The sequence below is a fragment of the Porites lutea genome, chromosome 7, assembly GCF_958299795.1.
Source record: "Porites lutea chromosome 7, jaPorLute2.1, whole genome shotgun sequence".
Lineage (NCBI taxonomy): Eukaryota > Metazoa > Cnidaria > Anthozoa > Scleractinia > Poritidae > Porites > Porites lutea.
This window is the reverse complement of record NC_133207.1, coordinates 20,888,332-20,903,995: the sequence shown is the minus strand read 5'-3', so window position 1 is coordinate 20,903,995 and position 15,664 is coordinate 20,888,332. Positions and strand designations below refer to the sequence as shown.

Genomic DNA, 15,664 nt, shown 5'->3' with positions numbered 1-15,664 from the left:
TCAGGAATCTAGGAAAATAATTTTTTTTCTTTTCCTGGAAGCTTTTGTATCATTACTGTGGCTGGTCTTTTAAATCATTTACTTATTTCTGGCTTACGTAGGTTTAAAAACAGGAAAACCTTAGATAACAATGACCTCAACCAGGTTGGCGTTCAGCGGTTTTTTAGTGAAAACAAGGGTTTGGTGAGGGCGCTCAGTTTCGCGGTTTCATAAAACCTGGTCTCGGTCATTGTTATTTAAAGATTTTCTTCAAAGTCAGGGTAAATCAACAGCATTGGAGTACACTTACTACTAATACTCCGAAGAAGAGTGAGTCGATTGTAATAATGCATTTCGGGTTCAAAAGAGCAATATCAATAGCAGCGTTTTTGCCTTAGAGAGGTTCAATGTATTTTTGACTGGATCACTTCATGGCCCACTTTCTTTTACGCTGAATGCATTAATTCCTACGTGTGCTGTGATTGGTAGTTGCATCTGATCTATCAAAGTACACCAAACGTCAAGGTACAATTTTATTATTATTATTATTATCGTTATTTTTTTTTATTTGTGTTTTAGTGCGCCGTTGTCAAGTTTGTAGTGACTAACAAATCGTCTAAACCAAATAGAAAGTTCTTTTAGCGAGTAAAGCACTTTATAGGTACGTTTTCCCCCTTCCGTTCTCCATTTCTCGCCGCTCGCCACTATTTGAACGCTTGGGACACGGGGTGAAAAAGTTGTCGGTTTTCAGGGTGTACACCTCAGTTATAAAGTTTAAAAGTTTCTGGTAGCACTTTTTAGAGCCTCGAACCATAAAATAAATGCAGACTTGAAATTTTAAGAATAAATTAAAACAGAGCAAATTAAATTCTCTGGATACAGTAAGACAACCAACGGCCATCAGAAAAATATTGCTCATGAGTTTATAATATGAATATTTCACAATTATTTGATATTCAGTCATTTTTTTCAGTGTTATAATTGACTGGTCCCCAGTGCGTCTCCAAGTTGTCTCTACTCATTAATTGCCAAATACTAATAATGAGAGACGACTGGAGGCGATTCAGGCGTGATAGAGTCGCCTCGTGCAGTACAACGATAAACACTGAGTTATCACATGAAAGTACCTCTCGGCAACTTGAAAGATAGGCACGTTTTTTGTTGCCCGTTTTTCCGTACCTTAACCCTTGTTATTGCTACCCGTCTTTTAAAAAGCCTAAATTGTAAACTTCTACAAAAATACTCTATTTCTAAAATTGCAAAAAAAAAAAAAAATTAATAACAATATTAATATTTCGGCCAATTACGGTAGAGTCCAATATTGTCGAATTTTATTTGTGACCAAACAGGGTCTCCCCAAAAGAACCAAAAATTCTTATGCGCAAAAGCTAAAAAACGGAGGACTTTGATGAGGTAATAATAACGCGCCTTACGGTAACTAAATAATAACACAGCAAGTGGATTTTGCTGCTACATTCCGGGGCATCGTCTCTCCGTTTGCATTCGTAGTTCCTTGTTGCTTTTGACTTCTTCTTCGGAAACTCCGATTTGTATTCATGGGTTTTTCTACTTTAGCCAATTCCTTCACTTTGTCCCTCAATTCTCGCCGTAGTATTTTGCCACTCAAGGACTTGGGGATTTCGTCGATAAACTCGACACCACCTCGTAATTTCTTATAAGGAGCGACATTTTCCTCCACAAATGTCTGAACGTCATCTTCTGTGAGCGTTGCGTTTGCCTTGCGTACCACAAAAGCCCTTGGCAATTCACCACTCTCGATATCCGGGACCCCAATGACTGCTGCGTCTTCGATGTCCGGATGAGAAATAAGAAGAGCTTCCAGTTCAGCCGGTGGGACCTACGACACGAAATAATTGTCAAAATTTCTAAAAGGCATAAACACAATAAAGCCCGAAAAGCGAATCTCATCGTACACAGTGTGTTCTCGAACAATGGGAAGTACCTGAATCCGTGATCATGTGTACGAGATATCTTCAGAAACTATATACGCATAGTCAAAACAGTTTTTCGCTTGCTATCCTCTTTTAGGTCAGCATATGTACTACGGTTTGCGTGAAATAAATTAGTATCGAAGGTACCTGATACCCCTTGTATTTTATTAGTTCTTTGACTCTGTCTACGATGAAGAAATGTTCATCTTGGTCATAATGTCCGATATCTCCTGTGTGTAGCCAGCCATCACTGTCAATCGTCTGAGCTGTTGCTTCTGGGTTGTTTAGATAACCTGAAGAGAATGAATAATTAGGAACTCTACATGCTGTGCATATTAGGAAGTAGCATGGCCATAGGAAATATAGGAAATAATGTTAAACCGGTGATGTTTTGTGTGAGGCTTGGGGGAATAAAGTAAAAGAATTATGTTGGTCGCTGGGCCTCACGATGATTCCTTTTGTTTTATTCCCCCAAGCCTCGGAGCCAAGTATGAATTTTAATTTATCGAAATTAGACTACGAGTAGTCCCCCAGTTTTCCTCAGGCATAGTAGAGCGAGCGAAACGCGAGCGGGCGTGAAAATCACCCCACGCGAGAAAAGGCGACACGCGGCGGGGAGAGAGAAAATTTTTCTCTCTCCCCGCCTCGTGGCACCTTTTCTCGCGTGGGGTGATTTTTACGCGCGCTCGCGTTTCGCTCGCCCTACTATCCCTGAGGAAAAATGGGGGACTACTCGTAGTCTATATCGAAATTGGTCTGATGCAAGTCAATGACACATTAAATAGTGGAGGACAAATTGCTTAAACTTCAAGCTGCCTGGCCAAGTTGTTTGAGTTGAAAAGCGGGGGAAACTGATCGTTATGGGGGAGGACGTTGCCTTGATTAACTGCTGGATTTATACCTTTCATGACTGTAGGTCCTTTAACACAAATCTCGCCGTCTTGTCCTGGGCCGAGAGCTTCCCCAGTCTCCACTTCAACAACCTGCGGACGTGAGCGCATATAAGGAAACTGAGGATTAACTCTATAATGAAGTATTAAATATCGCTAATTCCTCACAACTACCTCAGCCATTGAGAAAATTTCTAACGTGAAGATTGCCCTCAAGGCACTGAAAAACAAAAAAAGCATTTTTGATAACATTCCGAAGCAAAGAGTTATACCTGGAGTGACTGTAATATTTGTACTCCTGACGGATCCTTGAATTGATGCAAGCAGTTTCTCACACACACACACACACACACACAAAAAAAAAAATCAAGCTTTCACTTTTCTCTTTATTGCACAACCATAACTCCTAGGGGCTTGGCTTTGCACAGAAAGCCCACTTCATCACTGGACTAAAGTTACTTAAGATTTTGGCTATGAAAATGAACGCCTTCGCTAAAAATGGGGCATTCTTTTTTATCACTGTGGGAACAACAAGTAGACATGTAAACAAAGAGTGTAAAGTGCTGATAGCCACGCTTAGGTAATGTTATGGTGAATGTGAGGTCTGTCCATTTGATGCATGCAAGCGGTCTCCCGATCGAGATAACGTGACAGTTTTACCTTACATCGCAAGTTTGGCAGAAGGACCCCCACAGAACCATGTTTGTCGTTACCAGCTGGGGTCATGTGACACACTGGACTGAGCTCCGTCATACCATAACCTGTTGGAAGTAGTGGAAGAAAACAAAGATGGTGGTCTTCGTATCTGACAGTTTCTAGGAGTTGTGCGAGGAAGCAAATTATACAAAATATCTTAGGGGAAGAATACATTTGGTTACATTTGAATGGCAAAACATCTAATAGCGGGAATCCCCTAGGCAAGATAAATAAAGTTTTATCGTCTATCGGCTTGAGAGACTGTAAGCAACTTTCGAAAAAAAAAGTAAATTCCTCGTCTCTCCAGAGGTATTTGTACCTTCACCGAGGTCTAGATCCTCGCCCTTTTTTTCTCGTCGTTCGCGCGGTTATATTGCTCGCATTTTGTCGTGTTCTTTCCAACAGCGTTTCTGAGAAAATAGAGAGGTTGAGTGATGTAAAGAATGTGATCGATGAGCCAATAAATGAATTAGCAGGATCTTAACTAATACTTTTCTAATAATTTCCCGACCAGAGCGTAGTGACGACTAGTATCGATCTTGTGTAATTTTGAAACTTTGTATCTCACAATCCTTGTTAGATTGACAGGGCCCCTTACCATTTACATAGGAAAACCAGAATTACCGGTAGGAAAATCAAATGGTTCGCGCATTTTCTTTTGGGTAGCTTCAGATTATATGGGCTGTGATTTGTGGTGATACAATTTTTCTATTCTTTTCAGGCTGCTCAGCTGATTTGGATATACTTTGTAGCGGTTTGTTCTCCCACCTCGTGAAAATTTTGTTTATACTTTTCTATCTATGCACAGGATTTCCACCCGGGTGGTTTGTGTAAATGGTAAGCACCCGAGTTCTCTTATTTCTTCTTCGTCACACAGGCTACCCACCTTGCCTAACACTACCCAGTAGGGGTAGTCTGTCCATCAGCGCTTTTGACAATTCTTGTCCCAGGGGAGCCGCCCCACAAGTAATTTCGGTCAGGTACGATAAATCAAAGTTGTCAACGTCCGGATGTTTAGCTAACATAAGCGCCACGGGGGGTACCACGGATAAGTGGGTCACCTTAAAAAAATAAGAAGTGCGTTAGAAGAATTTTGTTTAACCTTTTCACCACTAGAACATTTCTTAGCGAGGTAATCTGTCATTCTAACTTTTAAATCTGTTAATTCCTTTGACCTTACAATTCTCACCAAGCAGAATCGCTAATTTGCATCTGACGTCACGACCGCCATGTTGGTGATCAAGAACAATGAAAGTATTTCTCTCCTCTTGGATTTAAACTTCATTTTTATGTAAATTCTATACTACAAAAAAATGTTTATTGTATTGACCACCAACATGGCCGCCTTGTCACGTGCTTGCAAACCAAGAATAGGGAGAGGGAGTATGGAATAAAGGCTGTAGAGGGTATCTAATCCCGTTGTAACCTTATGATTGTGTTTTTTTTTTACATATGCTTGCAAAAAAAATGCTAGCAGAAGTGTTTTATTAGTTCAACAGATTTTGATTTTTCACGGCAGGAAATCCAAAACTGTCATATCCTTCATGCAGAGGATGCACATTATTTCACATTTTAGTGTCTTTCAGAACCAACATATTTCGAAAACCAAACCAATGGAAGATTAAGTTAGGCAACACTCATCTAACTAACCTCAAACCGCTGAAGAGCTTTAAGGAACTTTTCTCGTTCAAAACGCGGCATAGTGACAAGGGAGCTGCCGGAATGAAGTCCCATCGACATATTGGCAACCATACCGAAACTATGGAAAAATGGCAGAAATGCTAAAAGAACCGTCGTCTCATCAAAGCTCAGGAAGCCCTTAGCACGCATTATAGTCCCGCACGCTATGAGATTGTAGTGTGTCAGGACAACTCCCTTTGGGTGGCCAGTAGTTCCACTGGAAAAGGGAATCACTGCTGCATCTTCTTTGGGGTTGATCGTTACCTCGGGTACACTTGAACCATCGTCTTTGAGAAGTAATGAAACAGACTCGCACCCATCCACGTCACCAACCACAAAAACGTTTTCTCTCCCCAGTTCCCCCATGGCCTCTTTTGCCCGATGCACCAACTGGGGCACAGTCAGTATCCACTTGGCATCGGCTTGTTTCAGTTGTTTAGCCAATTCCTCTGTCGTGAAAAGCGGGTTAGCCGAGGTAACTACGCCTCCTGCTTGTAATACGCCGAAGTAAACGACTGGAAATTGTGGTACATTTGGCAAAAACAGCGCAAATACGTCGCCCTTTTTGAAGCCTCTTTTGTTTAGCGCCGAGGCACAACGTCTGCTCAGATCTTTGACTTGCTGGAATGAGTATGATCTACTTGTTACGCTGTCCGTCTGCAATACAAATGATATTTACAGTAGTTCAAAAACTCATTAATCATTTATAACGAAAAAAGCAAAATAAATTAATGTTTAATGAGGGATCGTGTAGGAGCTGCTCGTAAGGTCTCTCCTAATTGGTCGCAGGAAACAATGACATGTCATTCTCCCAATTGTTTTAGGACTATTTTGGATCAGGGAAACGCACCATTGGTGACATCTCTTCCGAACAGCTGCTACATGACCCTTTATGAGTGTCTTTATTTACGTTATGTACGACCAATTTGTTAGACCATAATAACCCCGATTCTAAATATTGGTGCAAGAATGAGTTGATCAACAACCGTTCAAAAAACTCTCAGTCGTGTATTATCAGGTGTAAAAACTCTCAGCTTCTCCTAAAGTTTTTAAACCTGATAATACTCTCCTGCTCGTTTTTTAAACAGTACTTAAGAAATCTTGGGATCAGCTAATAGAAGAACTTTTTTATCATTATTTTAAGGGTGCTTTGATTCGTTTTGAGGATTGAACAGAATGAAAATAGAATGTTTGCTTTAAATGTAATTCCACCTGTTACTGCTAGAAATAAATAACAGTTTTAAATCACTTTTTTAAAATCATTTTAAAAAGGTAAATCAAAACGTGTAGACCAAGCGAATTAATTGTTTGCTAGACACTACACGTATATCCCAGCCAATCCTACGAAATGCACGACATTAACTCAAAACTGTTAACGTTCGGTAAATGAACAAAATATTAGAACTGATATAGCAGAATCAATAATATTGTTTCGCCTTCAGCCGTTGATTCAGTTTTCCACTGCTGATAGAGCATTTTACAGTTATTAATGACAACGAGGCTGGAGTTGACCTTATTTTGATTCAGCCTTTTCTTCTTTCACATTTAAATCATGTTTTTCTTATGCTAACTAGTATTTTTCCAGCATAGTTTCCATAAGAAAACAAAGGAGGTCTGTATCAAAACAAGATCAACCTCAGCCTCACATTCACTCGACGACTAGGTTACTAAGCCCACAACTGTGAAATGGTCTATTAATGAACTTATGAGTAACGTGTTTTGTTTAGGACCCTTGTAGTTCAGTACTGTCCTCTGAATACAGGTTTGCTTTACAGAAAATATGGTGAAAATAGCTTGGGACTTCATCAATTCGTGTTAGTTGATGTTAGCTTAATAAAGAGTGTACTCCTCAAACAGGATTAACGTAGAAAATCTGCGTGTCTGTAAAGAAATCTGTGTCTACATCGATCGAATGGCCTATGGCCAAGCTCTCTGTTAAATGACTAAAACAATGAGGGATCTTTATGGTAGGAGGAAGGTGCTTAGCTACTGACTCCGCTGTACCTGAACTTAAAACATTAGATTTTAAATGTTTCTTTTTCGTGTGTATTACGACCATTTCTTTAATCAACTGTAACACTTACTATAGCGTCTCTATCTCCATACTCATCAAAATGTTGAAAGACAAACTCCGTCCATGAGAGATTATCCGGGATCTCAACATCCGGGTGTTTACTTTTAAGTACATTTGCTCCCTCCTCCTTGACCCTGTCTTCCAAAGTCTCCATCTGTGCTTTCGACATTTCTTTGAGCTGCCTACGAAGTATTTTTCCGCTTAGAGCCCTTGGTATCTGATCAATGAACTGCACTCCTCCTCTTAAAGCCTTGTGTGGAGCTACCCGCTCCTCAACAAATTTTTCTATTTCTTCTTCTGTAATACTTTCGTCCGGTTTTCGTACGACAAACGCCTTTGGCAGCTCACCAGCTCTAGGATCGGGAACCCCGATCACGCCAGCATCCAATATTGCTGGATGGGAAATAAGGAGATTTTCCAACTCGGCCGGGGGAACCTAGAAAGACAAAGCATCGTCACGTGTACTGAAAAATAATTATATGTAATTTAGAACAAGTTTAGATTCTTTTACTCTTTAGGGTGAAATATAGGCTGGCTCCCGCTCATAATGGTCTCCTCTCTAAATTTCTAGTTCCTGACGAACAGCAGATCCTGCCCCAAAACAAAGCTCAGGCCAGAACGATGGCACATACTTACAATCAAAAACAATTTTTGGCAATTTCAACCTCACTGTCGTAGAGAAAACAAAGCACTTGATTAATACACATAACCTGACGAAGTACCTGAAATCCTTTGTATTTGATGAGCTCCTTAAGTCGGTCAACGACAAAAAAATATTCGTCTTCGTCGTAATGTCCAATATCGCCTGTGTGTAGCCATCCATCGCTGTCAATAGTCTGCGAAGTGGCTTCTGGGTTATTCAAGTACCCTGAAGAGATTTAAAATAGGCATTAGGAGCCCTGTGGAAATCAAGATAGCCATAACGGCAGGGGCTTTCTTGAGGGAAATACAGTCCTCATATTCCCTGTTATTTTTTAAAAAAACTTGACGGCAAGAACTGGATCATGAGAGGTTCTGTGGGTATCAGTGAAGGGTCCATTATACGCATTATTTCATGCTGAACTGATGCTCTCAGCTCTGGGGCCTGTTTCTCAAAAGTCTCGATGTAATTAACGGGCCCGTAAGCTGTTGTTGTTTACATACAAGATAGAGGTATCAATAGTTTTGCATCAAACATGATAACACTACCAGTTCATAAAACAAAATGGAGTACTTCGCTAGCCAGGAGCAGCGCTCTTATTCTTTATATTTCGATTAGAATTTTTGAATTCGGGCCCTAAAAGTTACCGGGACTTTAGAGAAACGGGCCCCTGGTACCTATTCACCATCAACCTGGGTACTTGAGAACATTATGTAACGAAAACTTTCCTTAATTTTGAAATTTTGTTGAAAAGTGGTGCTCGCCTCACACTTGCCTCACCATCAGAAAACATCAAAACGCCAATAATTTAAATGCAAAAATTAACAACTTCTTTAATAGAATTGGTTGCCACAGAGCTAATTAACGTGAAAATGACAGTTTCTTTCCTCAGGTAACTCTCAAATCATTTTACAAGCCGACAATTTTCTTGCCGAAGTTTGACGCTAAAAACGAGATATTTAAGTGGTTTAAATAGTTCTTTCAGTTTATCGAATATATTTTAATTTTGCATGAGTTGAGAATAGACACAATACTTTTATTGTAGGCTTTTTTCTTTCAACTGCATAAGTTAAAACGTCTCACTCTTAGGACCATGTATGAAAGCCTCTCATTTCCGCATCTTACTGTTGCTTCTTACCTTTCATAACAGTAGGACCTCTTACGCAGATTTCCCCGTCTTCATTAGGGCCAAGTTCAGCCCCATTTTCAATATTGACAATCTGCAAAAACAAGATGTTTGTTAAATGATAATTCCATTTGTGGTTCATCTAAAATCATCATCATCATCATTATGCGGTATCATCATCAGCCTCGTCGTGGTCGTGGTCATCTTGGTCGTCGAAAATGATCTTAACAAATTTTGTATACTGCAAAACAGGCGTTTTTTTAAAGAAAGCTCAGAAGTATATTTATCGCGGCCGCCATCTTGACAGCAACTGAAAAACTAAGAGAGCAGCGGCTGGCCGTCACCCTTTAACGTCCAAAATGGTGGGAGAACATATAGAATCATGATTCGCGCTGCAAAATACGCCTACTTCGCAGGCTACAAATTTTTGTGGCTTGAATGGAAGGCGATTTTGGGGTAATGTTTTTTTTTGCGATTTATATTGGGACGAATATCGCTTTCTAGGCTCGTAAGCTTGAACCAATCCATTCAGTTTTGGACCCAATTTTAAAAAGTTTTGGTACGGAAAACTGATCGAAATGGTCAAGCTAGAACAGCAAATTTCCGATCACATATCCGAAAGAAACGCTTCACCGTCAATAAAATCCGCGATCACTCAGCTTGTGAGCCAAGTTTCAGGAAATATTACGGAATAGCCGGCTTGGTTCAATGGATCGCGCCCGCCATCATCATCATCATCATCGCTGACTTAAAAAGTGAATGCTGGCTACCTTTAACTTTATGACGCTTATTCTATCTCGTTAAATTTAATTTGTATCAGAGTTCAGGAAAAGAAAAAGAAAGTTGTCTAGTGTTCCCGTCCTCGACAAAAACGTGAAATAAGGCACTTTCACGTCGTAGTCGTGCAACAACGGCAAAGAAATGTCACAAAAAAGCGTGATGCACGTGCAAAGTTGTTGATTTGCTGATCTAAGGGCCTGTTTAACATGGAGGTGGGGGACCCCAGGAAGGTGAGGTAACTCGCTTAGGTGAGGTAACCCGCCTGTCCATATAATCTCTCATTTTCATTTGACCACGTTTACATGATGTAGGTGGGGTGACGCGCCACATGTTACCTCACCTATCTGGGGTCCCCCACCTCCATGTGAACAGGCCGTTAACCTAATATTAGATGCTTTTTTGCCGTTCACGTTGCCTTGGCCGTCGTCGGATCGTCATTGTCACTGTCATTGTCGTCGCATTTGTCTTCATGTCGCTTTTATGATTCTTCTGCATTGCCATTATTTTTGCCATTCCATATTAGCAAGTCACTTATTCTCACAATATATACACTTACTTTACACTCCAGATTTGGTAGCAGTAGCCCAATAGATCCGTGTTTGATGCTATCGTCGCAGGGAGAAACGTGACTAACAGGGCTAAGTTCAGTCATACCGTAACCTACCCAAAGTATAGAACATCATTTCATTGATGGGTCGCCGATTTCATCTTAATCCAAGATCAAGAAAAGAGGAGTGCTACTCATCAGCTTCAATTTAAATGGTCAAGCTTTGGGATTTCATTCACAGACTCAAAAGTTAGAAGCACTCACAGTAACAGGAACGTACTTCTCATTAACTTTCATTTCAAAAGGTAGACTTTATGATTTCATTCTAAAACTCACAATTTAGATCCACCTCATACAGATTGGTGAATGTTGACACTTTGTTAAATTTCAGAAAAAAAAACAGCCCCCCAACGCTACTCGCTAACCTTTGGCATAAAATTATTATTATTATTGTGGATGCGCTTGGATGGCATTATTTTTTTCAGTTACATATAAAGGGTCAATTCTCTATTTTCGCATTGCCCATCATACATTTTGTTTGCCCTCCAAATTTTAAATACGAATGTTGTTTCCCATTTCTCTTACTGGCCTTGCAAGCGTCCCAAGATAAAACTGAAAAGAATACAAACGCAAATATTTTGGGAAAAACAAAGCGTATAGAATAATCGAAAATGGTGAATTATACTTCAACTAGCCACCGAGCGAGTCATTTGCATTTTTCACTCGTTGAGGCGTTTGATATGAACTGCCAATGGTCATAAGACGAATTTGAATTTCTAAACCATAACTGCTCAAACTCGTTACCTTGTCGTAGCCACTTTATGGACGGGAGGCGGGCCATCAGGACTTTTGACAGATCTTCGCCAAGAGGCGCTGCTCCACACGAAACATCTTGCAAACTGGATAGGTCGAACTGTTCGATCAGCGGACTTTTGGCCAAAAACATCAAAGTAGAAGGCACAATGGCTGCATGGCTAACCTGAGAATTGATCACAGAGTTCTAGTGACTTCTTTTTTTAATAGCCAAAAATATGCGACAAAGACATTGAGACATTGTACTCAAATAGAGTAACTTCAGAGAACAAAACAATCCCCACCCCTTCCCTCTCTCCTCCATTCAACGAGGAGTTGTTTGCTGTTTTCTAAAGGACGCTCTAACAGGGGGGATGGGGAGGGGAAGCTTTATTTTCCCCTTTTAAAGTCAGTAAAATGTCAGAAAAGTCCTTTAGGGCAAAGTGTGTCAACTAATGTTGTCGCCGTTTCTAGGACAGGTATAAATGAATGAAACCAAGCGATATTCGAAGAAATTGTTTTTTAAAGCAATTTTTAGAGTCTAATTCAGATTGCTTATACCTTATAGTCCTGCATTATCTTGAGGAAAGACTCCGGCTCAAACTTCGCTACACAAACAACAGTTGCGCCTTTCAGCAAAGCACACGACAAAGATGTCATCTGTCCAAAAGCGTGAAAAAAGGGCAACAGCCCAAGAACGACTGGGTTTTCATTTAACAAATAAAAACGTTCATGAAGGGCAATAGATGCATCTGCAATCAGATTAAAATGAGTCAGCATGACTCCTTTCGGAGAACCCGTTGTTCCACTGGAGTAGGCTAGGCAGGCGATGTCATTCTTTGGGTCGAATTGCACATCTTCTTGAAAGTCTTCACCATCGTCTTGGAGAAGGGCCGAGAACGGCTCGCAGCCGTCGGCTTCCCCGACAACAAACACAGTTTCTATACCGACTTTTGAAGCGCTCTGTTTCACCTTTTCAGCAAACAAAGGTATTGTTATAATATGTTGGGCGGTTGCATCTTTCAGCTGATGCGCTATTTCGTCCTCTGTGTACAAAGGATTCATTGTTGTTACTGTTCCTCCAATCAAAATGACACCGTAATATATTATGGGATATTCCGGGATGTTAGGCAGCAAAATGGCGAAGACATTGCCCTTTTTGAACCCTCTTTTCGTAAGAGCTGAGCCGCACTTTTTTGTTAGCACTGTTAGTTGCTGGAATGTGTATGAACGACCAGTTAGACCGTCGGCCTAAGAGATAGAAAGCAGCAATTAATACCAAGAATCTAATAAATTATTAAAAGTACTTTTGCAGGAGGAAAATAAGGTGCAAAAGATCTCAGCATATTTACTTGGTCGAATGTGATTGGTTACCATTTTGCTTAGAGCACTACTGATATTCAGATGGTGACAATTCTTTGCGTCAAACACTAATGAAATTAAATTTACATATTGTTTCCTAATTATTAAACATGAAACTAGGTTGGAAAAAAAATCTTGACGTTAATGGTTGGCAAAGGTTATGTTCATACTATACTGGGTAGCTTGTCGTGGCGCCATAAAAACTATCCAGTAATAATGTAAACATCTATCCGATATGTGACTCTCCACTTTAGAGATCGGGGGGCCGTAGTTTCGCTACTTCACAGAAATCGCGCCGCCACAACCGTTCTTATGTGTTTTAAGGGCCAACATAGACCTGGAACTAGGTAAGGTGGCCACGTTTTTTGCGTGCGTGGGATTTCCGGCGACTTTAGTGGGTACCCAGCACACTTGCTTATAGCATGCAAATACAGTAATAGCCCTGATTTGCACAAGAAAGCAACAAACTGAAGGATTCTGGTGGTTGTCCTAAAATAACATGCAATTGTCCCGTGTTATTTTTTTGCTACCATTTATCATTTCCTCTTATTGTGGTTGCAAAAAAAAAATCACTTACAAATGTTCAAAGGAAATTTATGAATCATAGATTAGAATGCAGTATATATTGCAGTGCCTAATACATTTATATTTAAATCAATAACAACAACTCACGCTGTAAAAGTCATGTTGGGTCTTTTTGAAAAAATCAAAACGTTTGAAAGAAGAAATTATTATAAAACTCCATATTAAATGTTCTATTTATGCAAGGAATGTTTGAAGAGCGATTTAAGTTTTTATCGACTTAGGGATTTGACTCAGTGTCCCATTCACAACCCTGATCCTTAAGTTAAACCATCCATGAGTGGAATAAATAATAAATACTATTGATGTCTGCTAACCCACATATGAAATTGTATTCTGCTGGGCAATATTTAAAAATTATTCTCCCAGGACTTTGTGTGAATTACGTTATCTTCTCCTGGCCCCAGTTGTTCAAAATATGGATATAGCGCTACCCACCGCCGGGATAAATCACTATCCAACGGATAAGTGTTAAGGAAACCAACTGCGCTATCCAGTGGACAGTGATTTATCCGGTGGATAGCGCTATTCACCTTTTGAACAACTGGGGCCTGCACAAAATGGCCCATGCACAACAACTAATGCTCAGGCAAGAGGAATACTATTCATTCTCGAATGCAAAGCCTTCAACCGATGCTTTTTTAAGCGATATTTTCCAGATAACCCAATAAAACTCGAAAACAAACAAACAAACAAACAAACACAACACTCCGACTTTTTCTAGTTTCATTTTTTTTTCCAATTGTTAGTCAAAGATACAATTAAACTCAGACCGGGTTACTTAAAGTGGATTTCTTTCATGGCCAAAAACGTCAGCTGGGTTTTTACTAATTTAATGTAGTTTGTTCTTCATCGTGGTGTTACGGCCCCTAGGAAAGTTCATTTTAAATCTTTTTGAAGCAGCTGTGTAAAAGATATTAAGCCTTTCTCTGGCAGAAATCAGACACGCAGGCCCCGTCCACAGGTATCCGGATATTTTTGAAAATGAGATTTTTTTCCTCTCGTTTTCAAGAAAAATACGCGTCCACACGTATCGTGTTCGAATTGTTTTCGCCCGCCCATACGTAAACGCTAAACACTGGAAATACGATAGCATCCCTCACAGAGCATGCGTTATGCTTGTAGTAAATGATGTATTACATCATCGTATTCGAAAACCTTCGTTCGTAAACGAGTGGCCAGCGTTTTCAAAAAAATCTATGGAGAACGTTTTTGAATAGATGTGCTTTCGGTGACCATTTTCACCGGATAAGTGTGGACGGTAGGCCAATCTGGAGAAAAAATCTCCGTTTTCAAACAAAAAAGCATACGTTTGGACGGGGCCGCAGTAAAAAAGAATAAACATTGCAGGACAAAACAAACGATGCGTATTGTCATGGTAACCTAAGGACAGAAGGTGAGACAAATAGTAATTAACACTTTGGGCATTGAGTCACGATATTTTTGACACCAATTAACGATTATTAAACTCCATTGAACTTTACAGCGAAACGCGATATTACACGCAATAACACATACACAGGTCGTAGCCCTCAGTTACAATTAAATTGCTCGATGCTTTGTTGAAAATACCATAATATGCAACTGCCAATTGAAGTGGGATTGACTAATTCGCTCAATTTAAATGTCTTAATATTTGTTGAAGTCGTGACTTCTTGTAGCACGTTGAAGTACTGATTTCTGCGTCTTCACGTTTTCGAGCAGTTAAACATCTATATGAGAAAGACGTGAGAATCCTGCTCGACTTTGAAAAACAACATCTTAAAGCAAATTTGTTCCTCTTGGATGAAGAAAGAAGCTCATCTGTACTTACTATTGCGGTCTTGTCACCGTATTGTTCAAAGTTCTGAAACACGAACTGTGGCCAAGAGAGGTTTTCGGGGATGTCAACATCAGCGATTTTACTCTTTAGACCCATTATGGCAAGCAAATTCTGAAGGTTGAACTTGACAACATGAGCGAATCGATGCAAGGAATTAATACAGCAGTTGCTGGTTTTATGTCGTAATCCTAATGAAGCGTGACTTTATTTCGCATGTCCATTGGGTGTTTGCTTGTTCTCCATTATTTGTTCTTTTTGAGGCTGATAGCTTCTAATTATGCACAAAGAAAACTCATTGTTTAAAATCAATTTCGCTCACCACTGATCAGCATCCCACAAAGGCAGGCCGCAGGAACCGAGAGAAATTGGTAATTGTACATTTTGGTCGCCCTCAACAACAAAAACAACATAAATAAACAAAATTAATGAATTTTACTTCGAGCTAGCAAGTTCTGAAAAAATGCAAGACGCTTGCAACGGTACATGTTTTTCCGGATTCGTGCACGAAAAAAAAGAATGATAACGGATAATGACCATAGAAATTTCAATAGAATAAAAATGGGTAACTGAAACCTTAAAACAGGTCCTTAAAAGCTCCTTGCGAACTTACTAGATTTTGCGATGGCTCGTCTGCGACCGCTTTTTGAATTTAAATGAATAATGTTTAAACATTTTGTATCATTTAAAACATCACGGCTAAACCAGTGTTTACTGAAGGCAGCGGAAGTTGGTGTACAAGAAA

At 39.9% G+C, this 15,664-nt stretch overlaps 1 protein-coding gene across 1 annotated transcript; it reads right to left on the bottom strand.

Annotated features, from left to right (window-relative positions):
- Nucleotides 1-601: 601 nt before the first annotated feature.
- On the bottom strand, nt 602-15,018 carry LOC140943200 (uncharacterized). Its single transcript, XM_073392269.1, has 13 exons — nt 14,914-15,018; nt 11,718-12,407; nt 11,169-11,343; nt 10,374-10,477; nt 9,050-9,131; nt 7,994-8,139; nt 7,282-7,707; nt 5,168-5,854; nt 4,404-4,578; nt 3,482-3,582; nt 2,833-2,914; nt 2,079-2,224; nt 602-1,837 (listed from the first exon to the last, which is right to left on the bottom strand). The coding sequence occupies exons 1-13, from the start codon at nt 15,016-15,018 to the stop codon at nt 1,418-1,420; spliced, it is 3,339 nt and encodes a 1,112-aa protein (XP_073248370.1). The 3' UTR covers nt 602-1,417.
- Between the last annotated feature and the right edge of the window lie 646 nt (nt 15,019-15,664).